General features: G+C 30.4%; 2 protein-coding genes and 1 non-coding gene across 3 annotated transcripts; 1 reads left to right on the forward strand and 2 right to left on the reverse strand.

Annotated features, from left to right (window-relative positions):
- Positions 1-501: 501 nt before the first annotated feature.
- On the reverse strand, positions 502-1,115 carry LOC132062539 (uncharacterized). Its single transcript, XM_059455089.1, has one exon. It carries the CDS (start codon positions 989-991, stop codon positions 743-745), a length of 249 nt encoding a protein of 82 aa, XP_059311072.1. The 5' UTR covers positions 992-1,115; the 3' UTR covers positions 502-742.
- Positions 1,116-3,697: 2,582 nt separating this feature from the next.
- On the forward strand, positions 3,698-3,779 carry TRNAS-GCU (transfer RNA serine (anticodon GCU)). Its single transcript has one exon. It is a non-coding gene; the product is annotated as a tRNA-Ser (tRNA).
- A 1,242-nt stretch (positions 3,780-5,021) lies between these two features.
- LOC132063448 (uncharacterized) lies at positions 5,022-5,741 on the reverse strand. Its single transcript, XM_059455990.1, has one exon. The coding sequence runs from the start codon at positions 5,627-5,629 to the stop codon at positions 5,210-5,212; it is 420 nt and encodes a 139-aa protein (XP_059311973.1). The 5' UTR covers positions 5,630-5,741; the 3' UTR covers positions 5,022-5,209.
- Positions 5,742-14,764: the final 9,023 nt, after the last annotated feature.

Raw genomic sequence — 14,764 nt, forward strand, 5'->3', positions numbered from 1 at the left:
TACGAAGTAAAATATCTTTTCTTTACCCGATTAATTTTCCCACTTAATTTTTTTTTTCCCTACGCGAGTTGCAAATAGACCCCATTATTCAATTGGTAATTGTATATTTACGAAAAGAATTGTCTATATTCTGTAAAATATCACCATTAAAGAGTTGTCGTAATTGAAAAAAATGGAATATTAAAATAGGAAGAGAGAGAAAATATTTTTAATATATTTATGGATAAGTTATTAATTATTTAAATTATGGTTATTTTTTCCTTCTTTTTTTTTTTTTTTTTTTTTGGGCATTGTTTTAGTCAATTAAATCTTAGCCATTAATTCTAGCCCATGCCATGTGTCTCTAATCCAAGGTAGAACTTGGAAAAAATGGAGAGGTTAGAAATTTTATTATTAGGGTCTAGTCAGAATCCGACATTTAAATTGGAACGAAGGGAATAAATAACTTTTTAAGGTAACTGGTCAACGAGGGCCAAAGTAAATTAAAGATAACGGAGTAAGTATTCACAAATTTGAGACAAAATTTAATCAAGAGTAATCGAAACACGTAGTAGTAATTTTTACAATGACCATCCAACTAATAATTTACAATACTTAAAATAAGAATATTATCCCAAATTCACACCAGCTAATTTATCCATGAACAAATCAAAGAATACATAAAAGCTCACAAAAGCAAAAATATAAAAAAGAAAAGAGGAAGCTAACTATTCCAAGCCATGATCTTTGAGGCCATCAAATACTAGTTGTCTTGGAAAGACTTAGAAGAGCTCAAGTCCTTGAAGGAAGAGGGAGATGGCTCACCACCCACAGGTAAGTCGGCGAGTGCGGCGGCCATCCTGCGAATGCTTAAAGAACGAACTGTTTTGAAGCTGTATGATCTTTGTGTCTTGGAGAATATGTTTGAAGACTTTGATAGAATCAAATAAACCAAAGCTTGGACTAATGCAAAGAGACCTACTTTCACCAACATATTTTCATCAATCATCATTGTTGTTGCAATTCCTATAGGGTACGCACAAGATTCTTGAATAGGATATGAATTAATTACCGATGAGAGGCAAAGGAAGTTGTTGTAAAAAGAAGAATATGAGAGAAATGAAATGGATGATTTTAGAAAAAATGGCACGTAAGGCAGGTATTTATAGGAAGAGAGAGAAACTTGTGACTTTCAAACTTGGCAGCCTCTTTGACTTGGCTGGTGCCAGCTCAGCCATATCATTGACATGGTGAAGAAGCAACTTATCAAGTAAAGGGTAACGCAGAAATTTGCATGCTATTTGACCATATGTTTTTTCAAATCGGAAAAGGGTTTGACTTTTGAAAAATAGTTCGTGTATTCATACATTCGTTATCTTTTCAAATCTTAATCCCTTCAGATACGGTTATATGCTATTACTAAGATGCATCAAGTGATAACGAAACCTCCTTCAAAATTATTTTACCCTCAAATAATTTTTTACCAGCCGTTTTCAAATTAAAGAAAGTCACAAGTTCAATTAATTTAATTAATTGAGGATTTTAACTTCTGTGTTATGTCGTGGGTAGTTTTTCCTTCTTTTTTTTTTTTTCGGAGGGGGAAGGGTGGTTACTCTAGAAGTCGAGTTATTTCTACGAAATGGTATCACTTGACCATGACGACCTATAACGGTATACGCCTTACAGCCGTTTGTTGCTTTAACGTCCAAATGGCCAAATTATTTAAAATTGCTTCAGAGAGTGGATAAGATCATGAAGTCCTGCCATGAACATGCATCCATTTCGTCATGTATTACGGTTAGCACTAATTTTATTAATAGCTTAAGATATTGGTCTAGTTGCCAGGTCTAACTTTTCTTTTTCATTTTCTTCTTTTCATTATTAAGCACATATAGTGTCAAATGGGTGCAGTAGTCAGTAGACTATAATGAACTTTCATATATTTTCTCCGTTCCAATTTATGTGCCAATATTTGGCTAACTTGTACTTTAAGAAAGAATTTTTTTTTTTTTTTTTTGAAACGTATGGTCTAAATTAAAACAAATCATAAATATTTGGATAACTATATAAATCATTTTATTAAAGGTAAAGTAATAAATATGAAATTAAATTATTTTTAAATGAGAAAGCATGACAACTTTTTTAGAATAGATTAAAACAAAAAGTATATCACATAAATTAGAACAGGAGCAGTATAATTTTTTAACAGAGTACAAAAGTCAAATTTAAACGAGTAATAACGGATAAGGATAATAAAGGTATCATGACCATTTTCCAACATTGGTCTTTGGCAAATTAGATTAAACACTGAGTCACAAAGAAACAAGACAGGGATTCTCCTAACTTTCAACATCCAATGGCATACGTCGGCGTACAAATTATAACATGCACGAAAGGGCAATAATTCACCATAAAGCCAGAAAAATGTCGAAGGTGTGGGTCAATGTGATTTCTTCTAAAGAATCTCATGTAAATTCGTTTTGAATTTAAGATGAGGTTGAAATTAATATTTTGTCTTTAATTAATTCTGAAAAGCAAGTTAACCCAAATATTATTAATGAATCAACCATGTGTCGTCTACGAGAGGCATGGACTTATAATGCACAATCCATTGAGTCATTGATATTCAGTTGGGTTGAGTTTTCGCCTCAAATGCATTTACAAGTAATAAATAATTCATTCTCATTGCCTGTACAATAATAACGATTAATATAAGAACCACAAACCGTTGGTTCAATGGTCACAAATCGATCCAATCATAAGTCATCCAGAATATCGATTTCTTGTCCCCATCCCTTCCCGTGGTGGAAAGACAAGAGCTTTTATTTTTTGGAAAAAATATATGTGGTAGTAGCGCAAGGAATAGCTTATGCCCTTCGAATAAGAGAATTCAATAAAATATAAAAACTTATAGTAACATTTTGGATTCGAACTTACGGCGACCTGAAAAAACTTGAGCCACATACATTTGTTACTACACTAAGAAAATTCTTAAGTCAAGAGAATTCAACAAGTTTAATTTATACTAACACAAATTTATTTTTATCCTATTTCTATATATAGTATGTTTGATTTTCTGATGATCATTCAATTGAATCCCCTGTGAACCATGCTTCTACTGAGGAGAACACTCCGTCAAAACATTGTTCCATAATGGCAATAGGGCTGGTTTATAGCTAGAGCACAGGTGACTATGAAATAAATTTGAACAATTAAAGACTCATGTACCAGTAACAGTGAAGGAAGCACTAAAGGAAAGAAACTACAGGTATAGTATGTAGGAAGTTGCAACAAGAGACCCTGAGTTTGCCATATATAGTTGGCACTATCACGATCAAACCCTTAGGGGTCGTTTGTAGCTGGTTTGGAGGTGGCTTATGCAAGTATTAAATCCTCCACAAGTAATACCACGTCTGGTAGCTGGTTAAGAGGTAAGTTATTGATATATAAAATTAATCGGGTGTTTGGTTTGCAATTTAGAAACCCGCATAACTAATACATGTATAAGTTATGAGGAAATCTACGAATTATTTTATGTAGGGTAGAAGATGAAATAATTATTACATGAATAACTAAAATTATATATAATTAAACCCTACATAACCAGTCTATGGATAACTAATATTTGCATAACTCTAACTAGCAATCAAATGACTCCTTAAGCTACAATCTTATTATGGCAACAATAATAATTCCATCCAGCCAACGGACATCAACAGTCGCTTTGGCCGAGTGGTTAAGGCGTGTGCCTGCTAAGTACATGGGGTTTCCCCGCGAGAGTTCGAATCTCTCAGGCGACGTCAAATTTTTTGTTTTCTTTTTCTTGAAATACATGTATATTAATCCTTTTTAATTTTCTTATTACAAAACTTAATGATAATAATTCTTTCTTTTCCGTCTAGAGTCCGTTAAATGTGTAAATTTTTATGCACATCTTATCTAAAGGTATGTCTTTTACGTACAAAATGATATCTAAATTTTGATTGTTGACTTTTCATTCAATTTATTTGTTAATGATGTATATCTTGTGTCTCCACAAGGGTTTCCTTGCTAGTTAACAAGTTTAATAATGAATTGTCTTTCTTTTTCAAATTGAATGGAAAATACAACTTTTGATTTTAAAAAGTTAAGACGATAATTTATTTGTTTGAAAAGCAATGGATATATCGATTACATTTTATAGTACCGTAGTTTAGGAGGAAAATATCTTACATTTAGCATTTAGATTTCATCATTGATTATAAATACTACACAGGTTTTTACTTTTCATTTGACCGCTCCAATGAATTACTCATTCTTTTCTATTTTTTTTTTTTTTACTTTTTCTCCAAGTGGGATAAGGCTAGCATGCGCCACTCTCTCCAAACCCCTATTTATACAGATCCCACTTATAAAATTACACTGAGTTTAACACATGCAGGCCCCACTTATAAAATTACACTGAGTTTAACACATGCAGACCCCACTTATAAAATTACACTGAGTATAACACGTTGTTGTGGTCGAATAAAGACACCTGACTAATCTAAATTCACACAGGAAAATCAAGTCCAGACTAACTTAAATTCACACGGAAAAGTCAACTTAGGGAAAAATAAACAAATTTCATATTTAAACTGCTCCTACAAAAGACAATTCTATTTTTAACACAGAGAGAAATATTTGCCGCAACCTTCGCGGTAAACTCTTTCCTATGTTGAATTAATATAGATGCTAATCTATACCAAGCTATTCCTACAGCACAGTTGTATAAATATTGTTACTCCCTCCGTATCAATTTACGGATTACAATATTCAAACAAGTATTTCACTGACTGTAATTTTTTTATCTATCTTTTAAATATTTTGAATTGTAATTTATTATGACTTATAATACATTTTATACAATTTTTAAATATATAAATTTTTATTTTTTAAAAAACTTAAAGATTTCAGACCTGAATTCACAATTAAAATTAAATTATTTGACTCTCAAAATTTTAATAGTAAAATCGGAACAAAGGCAGTTTAACAGGGAGTATTACTTGAAACTAAATCCAAACCAACTGTGAATACGAAGACATATTTATCTTCAAACCAACTTAGCAAAATTAGGACGTAAAAATACAGATTTAGCAACACCACACAAACTAAGGTTCTTACACACAGAAATTGAAAGTTGAAACAAGAGGAAAAAAAAAAAAAAACTTATTGCTCAACAAATCAAAAGCGGTATATATAGGACTCCTAATTAGGCAGGAAGCTTAGATGCTTCTAGATCAGCAGCTTGCTTGATCAAACTGTGGTCACCATCATCTAACGCCATTTGAATGGGTGACGAACCAAGTCCATCAGCAATCGCCATCATAATTTTCCTCATCTCATTCCCAAACTCCTCTCTATCCACAGTCCCATTATGATCATAATCGAACTTCTCGAATATCGAGTCGTAGAGTTTGCCCAGTTCTTCCGGCGTGGAGGCCACCTCAACGCCGAAGTGAGATTCGATTAGCCTCAGAGATTCGAACGCTTTACGAAGCTCCGATTTGGATAAAACGCCGTCGTTGTTGAGGTCTAAATCGGTAAATCCTTTATCTATTGCTTTTGTGAATGCTGCTTCGTCGTTAATGAAGTCACGAATTGTTGATCCGTCTATGATCACTACTCCCATTTTTTTTTTATTTTTTTGAGGGTTTTGAGAAATTGTTCAGTAATGCTATAGTGATGTGGGAAATATATGGGAATGGTTTGGGGAATTTTGACGATTTTTTTAAAATTAATTAGGATGTAAAAACTACGCTAACGTTATAAGATAAGATATTTTTTCGAGAGAATGAACAGTCGGTCGATACCTTGTCATTGGGGTTTGAATTTATCATTTTATGGCACGTGGTTGTCATTCAGGAAATATTTGTTTTATGAACTAGCAAATTATGTCACTCACTTTAATCTTTATGATTTATATATTTTGCAACGGATACCGCTTGATTCTCCTTAGTGAGTCTTCATATTTTGTTTCTTTTCTTTTTACTTTTCTCCTTAATTTCTCAATTATTGTTAAAATTTATCTTATTTTGGTTATGTCCGCCTCTTTTTATACTCCCTTTGTTTCAATTTATATGAGCTTAACTCATTTGACGAAAGACGTTTAAGAAAAGGAAGACTTTTTGAAACTTGTGGTTCAAAATAAGCCTTGAAAATTTGTGTGTTACGAATCATTCATAAAGTGAATTTGTTTTCAAATTAGGAAAGAAGTCATTCATTTTAAGCGGACTAAAAAGGAAATAGGTTCAAACAAATTGAAACAGAGGGAGTATTTAGTAAGTTGACAATTCAAATATCCTACATATCAAGTTTATAATCACAAGATTCAAAGGATATTTTATTATATTATACACATTTTTAATTTAGAACCACGAGATTCAAAAGTCTATTTTTATTTCTTAAACTCCGTGTTTAGTCAAATTTAGACACTTAAATTGAGACAGAGGGACTATGCGTCAAATGAAGGAAATGAAAGGACAATTGAGACACCACAGACATGTGAGGACTTAAAAAGTAAACACACAAGAGGTAGAATTAATGTTAAAGTTACAAATATACAATGTTAGTCCTTGCTTAGAGTACAATTTTATGTGCTTTCTATAATAGAGTAATAAAATGAAGTGTAGAAGTAAAGAAATATGATAACGTAAAAGTAGAATACACGTGTACTGAGAATATGTGGAAAACCAAGTACACCCTCCGTCCCAAAAAGATTGGCTTAGTTTAACTTGGCACAGAGTTTAAGAAATAAAGGAAGATTTTTAAAATGTGTGGTCCAAAATAAGCCTTAGATTTTTGTGTAGCTGTAAATCATCTCATAAAGTTAAATTGTTTCTAAATATAGGAAAATGCCAATCTTTTTGGGACAGACTAAAAAGGAAAGGAAGATAATCTTTTTAGGATGGAGAGAGTAGTAGTACTTGTTAAATGAAGTGGATCCACAACTGGAAAAAAAAAAAAAAAGGAAAGAAACCAAGTACAATTAAAATAAGTCCAAATTTAGTGTACAACTCAGACAACTTTTTGTATAATTTGTTGTTGTTGTGTTCGTCCTCTTGGACACTTATATATATTAGAAAAGAAAAATATTCAGCAAGAACATGAAAAGTCAAAAGTGTACGGAGGAAATAAATGTGTCGGAGAATTAAAATTGAAGTGCATACGTGTATACATGAGAAGAGAATAAATATTCAATATTATGACATATGTCCACGTGGGATAAAAAAGTATTTGATTAAAGTGTACAATTTATATAACTTTTGGTACAAACATTCATTGCGTGTACAATTTATAAAGCTTTTGGTACAAGCATTCACAGCTGTGTTAGTCCCTCTTGGACACTTATATATAATATAAAATAAAAAGAAAAATGGATGGAACAACGACTATCTTTATCATCAATACTACTCCTCCGCCCAATTGATCTGGCACAATGTTTATAAAATAAATAGAGACTTTTGAATTTTGTAGTTTTAAATTAAAGATATGTGTAATATATTAAAATCCCGATTGATTTTAATTTATTATGTAGAATGTATGAATTGTCAACTTAATAAATATAGAAAGAGACACTCGTTTAGGCACATATAAAAAAGGAACATAATAAGACACTTAAATTGAGACGGAGGGGACAATGTTGTCTATTTTTTCACATGTTTTTTTTTTTTAATTCCCATTTTTTAATATGCGTACTCTTATATTCATGCAACACGTTCGATAATGAGGGTTTCTTTGGAATATTTACATTATAGGAATTTTTACGCGTTATAGCTACTTCTAATACATAATTAGTGATAATAGCTACCTTTTATTTTAATTACTAATAATAACTAAATACTTTTCTAATTTAACTATTATAGCTACACAGTAACTTTCAATTACCATTTCACAAATACACCTAAAAATTAGTACCCCAATCCCATATCCCCTTTTAATGGTAACAATATTAATCACTTAATATACATTATCATTCTCTCTCTTTTTTCATAAATTCTTACCTTTTTAAAAAGGGAAGAATCTGTTAATGCCCAGTAAAATAGTTAGTTGTCTTCTTCCTCTCTTCACCCTTCTGCAAAATTCGATTTTCCATTTTGGGATGTTGCAATCCGAAACGGTATTTTCATTACGGTTATTTCGATTCAAGGCATATGTGGTCAAAGTGGGCCTCTTTCACATTCTATCCCATCTCCTTTGTTTCGTGAAATTTTCGCTATTTGTGTTATTATTCTTTCACAAAATCAACTTGGTGGAAGTGATTGTTTTTGCTCCAGGCTGTGGTGGTGGTTATGGCGGCACACACGAGAGAAGGTGAGAGAGAAAGTTTTTTAGGGTTTTGAGAAGATGAAAAATATATGTATTTGTGTATGTTCTATGATATAACTACCAATTGTTGTGGTTGGTGGTGTATTTTTGTAAGTTTTTCTATATATTTGTGTATTTTTTTCAAATTAATTCCATCAGTTCATCTAGTTTCAAATACACGGGTGACACAAATACATGGTAAGTTTTCTATATATTTATGTATTTTGTTCAAATTAATCAATCAAATACATGAGTGATGCAAATTATTACTCACACAAATACATGAGATTTAATATAAAATACATGGGGTTTGATTGGAAACTTCAAATACATTAGTTATGCTATCAAATACATGGGTAAATAAAAAAACGAAATCAATATTGAAAACTTCAAATACATTACCACTAAATACATGGGTGATGTAAATTCACAAAATACATGATATTTAATATAAAATACATGGAGTTTGATTGAAAACTTCAAATACATTAGTTATGATATCAAATACATGGATAAATAAAAAACGAAATCAATATTGAAAACTTCAAATACATTGGTACATTGAATGTTTTCAAATATTGAATTTTTGATTTTTTACGTTTGAATGTTGAAGATTGGATGAAGGAATAGAAAACGGTTATGGAAAAGAAATCTAAAATATGATTTTGTGGAAGAGTATGGTAAAAAATACCAATTAATAACTAATTAAATGATCCCAACGTTATGGCCTAAAATCAAGAGATATGTTTTCTTTTTTACTGTGTTTTTATGAATTTTCCGGCATCAAATACATCCGAAAAAATACCTTAATTTGGGAAAATATAGCTACAAATTGTAATATTTAAAAAGATAGCTATAAATGATAGAACACTACCATAAGATAGTGATTTGAGTAATTTTACCTTTGGGTGCAATTTTTTTTAATCAATTTAGACAGTGCTTTGACTGACTGATATATGATGATTATTCAATGAAATTAGTAATGTATAATTATTTTTAAGAGAAAAGACATCATTTCCCCACTAGTGTTGGAGGAAACTCACTTTTTTTTTCTTTATTTACCCCCCTAAACAACTTGTAATTATTTACCCCCCTTAACGGTGAATTGGCAAAAAAGTGTAAATTTCTTAAAAGGAAAAAAATTAACACTAAAAGATTTACTGTCATTTCTATTTGGATGATATATTAAGATTTTCTTAATATTTTATTTTATATTTTAAATTAACTTTTTTCCTTGTCTTTCTTAATCTTTTCCCTTTCATTAACTCCTAAATCCCCATAATTTGCTCTGATCCTCATCTTCAAATTTTTTTTCCTTTCTTTTTCTAGATAAATTGAAGAGAGCATATACAATAAGTTAATGTTAATGCCATTGAAGAACAAAATAAGTTAACGATAATGCCATTGAAGAACAAAATAAGTTAACATTAATGGCATTGAAGAATCGAGTAGATTTTAATGCCATTGCGAGTTCCTTCACCTTTACTTTATTACCACTAAGAAAGAATACAATCGGGGTATGTTATTGTTGTTCAATCAATTTCTCCAAAATTTCCCAATTTAAACAATACCCACTTATCTAAATCACTTATTTCTTCACTTTTTGTTACAATTCGTGTTTTGCTTATATCTTCTTTTATTAAGCACATAAAGCAAAAGACTCACTTGAATTGTTGTAATAAGCTTGAAACGATGGGGAAGAAGGAGAGGGGAGTAGGAGGGGTGAGTGGGGGCGGAGGAAGTAATAACAAAAAAAATAAAGAAATTGCACAGTTTTCCTTTTCTAAGTAATGGTCTTTAATTTTGAGGAAGACCATTAAAATGGTTATGGAAGAAATGGAATAATAGTAATAATGGGTGAAAAATGATGACGTTTTGGAGAGAAATATATGATGTTTGGTATGGTTTGATGTTGTTAATTTATGGATTGTGGAGTGAAGGAGAAGTGATGATGATGAAGCTCCGTCTTTAATGGAGGAAACTTGAATTTGCCATTAAAGTGAAGATCCACTATGGATGTGGAAAAGAAAAGAAAATATAAAAAAAGGAAAAAGAAGGGAGAAACTAAAGAAATAATAAAATAAATTTGAGGAATTAAAAAAAAAATAAAAATTAATGGATTGTAATCCACGGAGTTGCCACACTATCAAATACTAATGAGCCGTAAAATAATTGATGTATAAGTTGTTTAGGGGGGTCCTTTTTTTTTTTTTTTAGTTTTTTTTTTGAGTGTTTTGGAAATGATGTCTTTTCTCTATTTTTAATTATCATACATTATTATAGTGTTGGAGGAGTTTTTTTTTTATCTTTTTCTGATTTTTGTATTGTTGGCTACCCCTTATAATTGAGTAAATAAGGAAACAAAATAAATAGATTTACTCTTTATTTGGATACATAAAGAAACAAATAAACTTACTTGTATATTTCTACATGTAAGTTACCAACCTTTTCATCTATATCTACCTGAAGGCAAATGATTTATATTTTATATCATTAAAACAGCATTAGTCATAGCAACGTGTACAGCAAAGAGTCCGATGGGACCCACATCTCTAGAAAAGATGTTGAATGATGTGATGATGTATGCTGAGATAAGCAAGGGGTAGTTTGGTCAACTCACTCAAATAGCTATATTGAAGCAACAATCGGATACCTTTTCAGCCAATCACATTGCTCCATTTCGACCGAAATGACCAAAATGCCCCTAAGATGCCAAGCAGGCATCTTGACGTCCCGTGTGCTTATCCTCTTTTATTAGATAGTAGAAGAATTTGCAAATATGGGTCTGGCCATAATTTATTGAAAAGTATTTCAAAGTGAAGTAATAATTCTTACTTCTAGATTTTTAGCTTTCTTTTCAAGTAATTTTTTTTGTTCAAGCACAATTTAAATTTCTAGATGCTATTCTTCAAGGTCAATTTAATATTTCATTTTACTTTATCAAATGTTGTTCAAATGCTCTCAACTTTGCTACTTACTTTTCTTCTTGCGTATATGCGCTTCTGTCTAATTCATTCTCATCCACTATTGTTAAGGCAAAGAAAATATAAAACAATAGCAATTTGGGTTGTAGATTATTCAGCTTGAGCTTCCTCCGCAAAAGGTCTTCTTAACATGGATTGTAATCCAGTGAATTGCCACACTATCAAATACTAATGAGCCAATATCAGCGAAAGCAGACTTATAGGGACGTCCCTTTTTTTTTTTTTTTTTTTTTTTTGTTGTTGTTGTTTTTTTGTTGAGTGTGTTGGAAATTGTTCAATATGATTTTGAGGTACTGCTAGTGAATAGTGATGTGGGATATATACGGGAACAGGATATGTGGTTCTGGGGGATTTTGCGGATTTATTTAATTAATTAGAATGTAAAAACGACGTTAACGTGTTGAGATAAGATATTTTTTTGAGAGAATGAACAGCCGGTGGATACCTTGTCATTAGAGCAAGAATTTATCATTTTATGGCACGTGGTTCTCTACATTTGATTTTTTGGTTTCTTTTATCAAGAGGAGACTAGTGTCAATTGGCCCGTGCTAAGCTCGGGCTCAAACCGACGTCAAAAATTTAATTTGCAGATATTTCTGTAAAAAAGTTCACTCTCTTGGTTCTTTGTTTTTGTAACATTAATTTGACACTTTTAAAAACTTCTAAAATATTAAAGTACAAAAACATATTTGAAAGTGAAAGGAAAACATTTTTTTTAGTTTATATATTAGACGTGTTTTTAAAAATCAAACAATTGAAAGCACTTCTATTTTATTTATTTTTACTTAATTTTTTTGAGATTAAAGTCTCCAATGAGCTTTTTATATGTTAAGTTAATTTCATTTATTTCTTTGAATTGAAACCACATTAGCTAACTTATTTTTTACCAAAAGATATTACAGTATTCAATTAAATTAAAGTCAAAAGTATTTAATTAAAAATATTGTTATATGATGAAATCAATAAAGTTAACTTATAAATAAATATAAATAATTAAAAGCCTTGATATTCAAGATATTTTTATAGATGTTCTTTCAAAGTAAATCACATAGAAAATACTGAAAAGTGAATGAAATTAAATTGTTCTTACTTTAAGCTTTCTTTTTTCCTTTCAAATGATGCATGTTAAAAATAACATTTTTTCTTTTTCTTAATTTAATGAACCATTTTATGAAATTTACATTGTATAACTTTTTTATGTTGAACTTAGCTATGTTGTCCTAAATTACATAAGACATTGATTATCCGTATTTTGTAAAATATTTTAATATTTAAAACTTTTTACAATTGTCTAGTATTGTTATTGTTTGGAGATGAAATAGTATTTTCTTTAACTACAGTATTTTTTCAAATATTTTCAGAATTTATATAAAAATAATATTTCATAGTTCCTCTTTTAATATAGTAATTTATTAGATAAATTTTATGTTAAAAGCATGTGCCTGTAAAATTTAATTATACCGTACTTCGGAGGTCATTTTTCGATTGAGACGAAATGACTATAATTTACATTTTTGATACATTTTTAAAGTATTTAACAATGTATAAGTTTAATTGTATTTATTCTTTAATTTAAAACTTAATCCTATTTTAAGTGAAATCTTTATCGATAACTTAGTTTTGCGAGCATGTACGACACAAAATAGTTTTGACTTTTGCGAGCATGTCCGACACAAAATTACAGGAGAAAATAAGAAAAAAAATTACGTTTAACCAGACGAATAAAAATTTAAAATAGCAAATTATAATTGGTAAATAACGTCAAGAAATAATAAATATTATTATAAGACAAATATCTTAATTCAATAATCAAGCCTATATTAGGATAGAATTTAAATAATAGGATAATTCTTTCCGTCTCTATAATAAATTCTTAACGTAAACTATAATTTAAAACAAGTTTAATAACATTTTCTCATAAAAGACTTAAATAATTATAAGTGTGCTTTGTGGGGCCACTATAACCTTTTCCATGACATCATCATTTTTATTGGCATTAAAAATTTCCTTAAAGTTCTTAAAATTTACCAAAATGTATGAGGATGCACAAAGTCATAAAACTTCAATTAGGGGTAAAAAGAGACAAAAAAAAATTCATGTGAGGACTACAAAAATTGTTATTCTTCCTTATATAAAGTAGTAATATTTGTTCTAAGAAGATGATGTGCAATGATGGTACAACCACCACCACTACAAAATCACTATTTTTCCACTGATTTCCTATTGAAAAAATTTCAATGGCTATTTCCTACTGAATATCAGTAAAACAAACATAAATGGTAGAATTTTCTCATAGAAAAATCATGAAGTTTCCCGGCGTTTCAATGGAAACCTATTTCTCACCATGCATTTACCAGAGAGATTGTTCGGTGGGAATAAAGTGGTAAAGTCATGTTTTACAAAAAAAGACAAATTTCCTACTTAATGTTGGTGGGGAAAATCTCTTTTTCTAGTAGTGCACTACTTTTTTATCAATACTTAATTGCCTCTAGTTTTTAAATTTTGTAATTTGCGTATTCTAGCATAGGTACTCTTATAACGCTTGATAGTAAGGGTTTCTTGCAAATATTCGTCAGGCCATAATTTGTTGAAAAGTATAATTTTGATTTTGTTGTAAATATTAGTAATGGATATCCACTTAATATATTTGAAAACCATGAATACTTGGTCACCAAGGAAATTTGGCAATCAAGAATATATGGCCTCCAAGCTATTATCTTGTGCTTGGCCACCATTTTCCTCCTATAATTAAGAGGTCCATTTGTAGAATTGAGAGAGCAATAAAAATCTCTCTCTCTCTCTCTCTTGCTTTTGTATATCTCTTGTGTGGTTTATTTTTAATATTATTTAATAACATATTATCGACGTTGAAGTTCTAACCAATTGAGTATTTACTTTGGAAAGTTGCAAATACTTATGGTTGGGAGAAGATTTGGACTCCGAATTCGTTGTTTATTTGCTCGCCAGGCAAGGCTTGTTGGCAACTACTATATGTAATTATGTATCCTTGTCAACTATGGATATTGTACCACTGGTCATCACGGTAGGTAACCCAATTTAAATATGATCATTGAACACTTCAATCTCATGTCCATGGTACCAAAGTTGCCGAAAGCTTTTATACTAATATTCTGCAACACTAAGGTTAGCTTGCAAATGAATATTTAAATTATTTAATTTATGCTTTCACGCAATAAGCATAGCCTCACAAGGAGTGTATATGGCTATCACAAGTTTGCTACTAATAGTACAACTCGTTGGGTTCATTTGATCCATGGCAACTTAATTGGTTCTGGATCATTTATGCCTCAAATTTGTTCCTGAAGAACAATTTTGTTAAGAAGGATTATGATGTTAATTCCATATCTCTTAATGGCTAAACGAAAGTTTGCAAGAAATATATGGTCACCAGAAGTGAAAATATTTCCTATATATTGTTGTGGCTACAATTGAAGATGTGTTGGAGAAAAATTCTC

Source organism: Lycium ferocissimum, chromosome 7 (assembly GCF_029784015.1).
Source record: "Lycium ferocissimum isolate CSIRO_LF1 chromosome 7, AGI_CSIRO_Lferr_CH_V1, whole genome shotgun sequence".
NCBI lineage: Eukaryota > Viridiplantae > Streptophyta > Magnoliopsida > Solanales > Solanaceae > Lycium > Lycium ferocissimum.

Bases quoted from the DNA above. Each gene is read 5' to 3' on its own strand.
- LOC132062539 (XM_059455089.1), bottom strand. From the start codon at position 991: ATGATGATTGATGAAAATATGTTGGTGAAAGTAGGTCTCTTTGCATTA.
- LOC132063448 (XM_059455990.1), bottom strand. From the start codon at position 5,629: ATGGGAGTAGTGATCATAGACGGATCAACAATTCGTGACTTCATTAAC.